At 33.6% G+C, this 3,561-nt stretch overlaps 1 protein-coding gene across 1 annotated transcript in view; it reads left to right on the forward strand.

Annotated features, from left to right (window-relative positions):
* Positions 1-1,600, forward strand: part of spel1 (DNA mismatch repair protein spel1) — a 127,112-nt gene extending 125,512 nt beyond the window's left edge. The window contains exons 10-11 of the mRNA XM_023161522.2: positions 613-705; positions 1,202-1,600. Of these exons, the coding sequence (XP_023017290.2) occupies positions 613-705; positions 1,202-1,363 (255 nt within the window). The 3' untranslated portion in view covers positions 1,364-1,600. The remainder of the gene's footprint in view (positions 1-612; positions 706-1,201) is intronic.
* The last annotated feature ends 1,961 nt before the right edge of the window (positions 1,601-3,561 follow it).

Consider the following 3,561-nt stretch of genomic DNA (forward strand, 5'->3'; position numbering starts at 1 on the left):
GGAAATTATACTAAACAGATGAGCAAAAATGATGATAAAATATATAGAATCACAAGCTTAACAATGTTTTCGTTTCTATGCAATAATATTTCTGAGAATTTAGTGCCTACTATTATGGAATTGTACCGTAAATAGTGCCAATTTGATTAATTGTCAGTTAGTTAACGATAATAATTGAACTATCAACATTTACCTGTTTTTACATACATTTTTATTATTATTGTGCAATATAAAGTGTTCATTTCAGGGCTTACCATTAATAAGAAACGAACATGCAACTGTGATATTGATACACAAACTTTTTATTTCAAGAACGTTTCAATTTTTTGGAAAGAAGGGTTTTGGCTTTCTACTTATATTTCTTCATGCAAAAAAATAACGAAAATGTGAGAATCTTTCAAAGAAAAAAAGCAATTAATTTAAAAATGAGCTTTTTACAAAGATGTGTCAATAATGTAAAGCAGAAACTTTCAGACATAAACGAAAAGAATATTTTGATCAATAAATAAATACGCAGTGATTGTTTTCGTTTCGAGACTTTTGAGGTATTTTTGAAAATTTGTTTGTGAGATTTCATTACTACTTCTTATTTGAATTAATCGTTATTTTCAGGATGCCATAAAATACCAGAAAAAGTTGGAACATGCCAGTGGATTAAAATTTATAAGTGATTTTGCACCTGAAGTTAAAAGGCGAATAATGGAGGTGAGTTTCAAAATTGAATCTTTTTCTTCATAAAAAATGAAAAATAAAACTTTCTGTTTTTTAACACTTTTATTTGTAACTAATGTTACTGCTGTTTCTTCCTAATAGGACATTTTCAAACTAATACAATGTTTATGTTTCAAACTAATTCAATGAACTCCATGTTTATGTTTATGTTCATTGTATTAGTTTGAAAATGTACTTAAAGAACGAAACCAAAGTAATGTTAGTTACAAATAAAAGTGGTAAAAAAACATAAGAAGTTTTAATTCTCATTTTTCATGATGACCTACCACGTAGTAATGGCTACATCCGTTAACTTGTCTTTTTATAGTTTCAGTCCGAAAAAGTATCAAGGAAAGAAGAAGCATATGTCTTGTGATTATACAAGCGATACATTGAAGTGCATGATTGAATGTTCTGAATGATATATTTTCATCATTTTTATTCATATTTGTCTGTGATGTCATTATTCATCAAATGTATTTTGCTTCAGGAGGGAGACGATATTATTAAAAATGCCATAAAGAAGTTCAAAGAGGATTCCCTTGGAATGAGTAGGGAGGATCTTCATAAAAAGAAAATTGAATTCAGAACTGAAATGGGAGCCGAAGAAAATTTATTCATCAAAGGTTTACTCTCCGAAATCGAATCTTGAAGACAAATTGGTCTTATAAAAATTATCTGTTCAATCCCTCATTCATTTTGATCCTGTCGAATAGAAATTTTGTTATGGTCATGAGTTGGACTGATGGATGTAGCTTTCCTTTCCATAGTGCCATATTTTTTTAAATTGTAGTTTCAAGATCTGATTTTTCAATGTATTTGACATTTCATATACAAATTTGTTATTTTATGATTATAATAATCAATAAAAAATATTTTTTTACTTGAATATCTTGTTTCTAAATGTTTGTTTGAAGGTGGTTGACAATGTTTCATGGTGTATTTCATAAGTTCGGACTTCCATTGTCTACTATAATATAAATCGATTTGAAATCTCTGTAAAAAATAACTATTTTATTAAACAACAAGCTGAAATTACAAAGAAATACCATACAAGCAACAATCAAAAAAATAAAAAATTTAAATATTAATACAAGCTGAAAATTAAAAAAACTGAAAAATATTATTAACAAAAAATGAAAGATTAAAATTAAAAGATTCCAAACCAAGTTACTTCACGACGTTTTGATTGTTAGTATCCACAATCGTCTTCGGGTGATAACTGGACTCATTCCTCCGAGATCTGACAATTTATAGGTCATTCGAGTGCTTTCACCTATCCCCTCTTCCCTCTCCATACTTCATTGGTTTTAGCGGGAGATGACCGTTTGGCGGAAGTTGGTCGTTTTTCGCTTGATTAGAGGTTTCCATATGTTACGTATCTCTACGCTAGCTTGACTAAATGCGTTGTTGAACAACATATACGCGGCTCCTTTGAATTTTCTCCTAAACCAATGTTCCTCCTTGTGGATGATTTCAGCTTGAACCCACTTGATGTTATGTTGATGAGTCCAAACACGCTCTGCTATTCCGGATTTGCTGGTTTCTCCTCGCTGAGTGTGTTTCTTTTTTTCAGCAATGCGAACTTTCAATGGCCTCTTAGTTTCACCGATGTATGATTCTCCGCACTCGCAGGGTATCCGGTAAATGCAATTCTTGGAATCGCATATATATATATATATATATATATATATATATATATATATATATATATATATATATATATATATATATATATATGGAGTGGTTTGAAACTCTGGCCATTGAAGAATCCCACAAGAAGCTGCGATCTAGTTGAGATACGTTGATGACACCTTCATAATATGGAACCATAAGAATGCAGAACTAGACATCTTTCTGAAGCACATCAGCAACGTAACTCCCTCCATCACTTTCACAATGGAGAAGGAAATCAATAACGAATTGCCTTTCTTAGACGTATTGGTGAAGAGGACCGACACTAAATGGTAAACATCAAACCCATTCACACAGGACAATATCTGAACCAGAAATCCAACCACCATCAAACGACTAAGAGAGGAAGGTCTCGAAAAGGAACTAGACATCATCAAAAATGACCTTCAACGGAATGGTTACTCCAGAGCGATGGTAGAACAGGCCTTAGCTAGAAGACAGCAAGAACTCCACAAGGAAGAGAAGCCGCCACAACCAGTACTTTTACTTCCCTACATAAGAGGATTATCGAAAAGGATAAGACGGATTGGGTTCAAGTATAACATCAGGACTTGCTTCAGATCTGGGAACACTATTCGTAGCAGCCTCACAAAAACTAGGCCACCAAACGCGGACTGCTATTCCAAGAATTGCATTTACCGGATACCCGGTGAGTGCGGAGAATCATACATCGGTGAAACTAAGAGGCTATTGAAAGTTCGCATTGCTGAGCGCAAGAAACACACACAGCGAGGAGAAACCAGCAAATCCGGTAAGGTAGAGCATGTTTGGACTCATCAACATAACATCAAGTGAGCTCAAGCTGAAATCGTCCACAAAGAGGAACACTGGTTTAGGAGAAAATTCAAAGAAGCCGCGTATATGTTGTCCAACAACGCATTTAGTCAAGCTAGCATAGAGATACGTAACATATGGAAACCTCTAATCAAGCGAAAAACGACCAACTCCCGCCAAACGGTCATCTCCCGCTAAAACCAATGAAGCGGAAAGAGGGAAGAGGGAATAGGTGAAAGCACTCGAATGACCTATAAATAGTCAGATCTCGGAGGAATACGTCCAGTTATTACCCGAATACGATTGTGGATACTAACAATCGAAACGTCGTGACATAACTTGGTTTGAAATCTTTTAATTTAAATTTTTTCATATTTTTCT

This window comes from Leptinotarsa decemlineata, unplaced genomic scaffold (genome assembly GCF_025532065.1).
Source record: "Leptinotarsa decemlineata unplaced genomic scaffold, Ldec_3_MD MMD2_tig00026374_RagTag_RagTag, whole genome shotgun sequence".
Taxonomy (NCBI): Eukaryota; Metazoa; Arthropoda; class Insecta; order Coleoptera; family Chrysomelidae; genus Leptinotarsa; species Leptinotarsa decemlineata.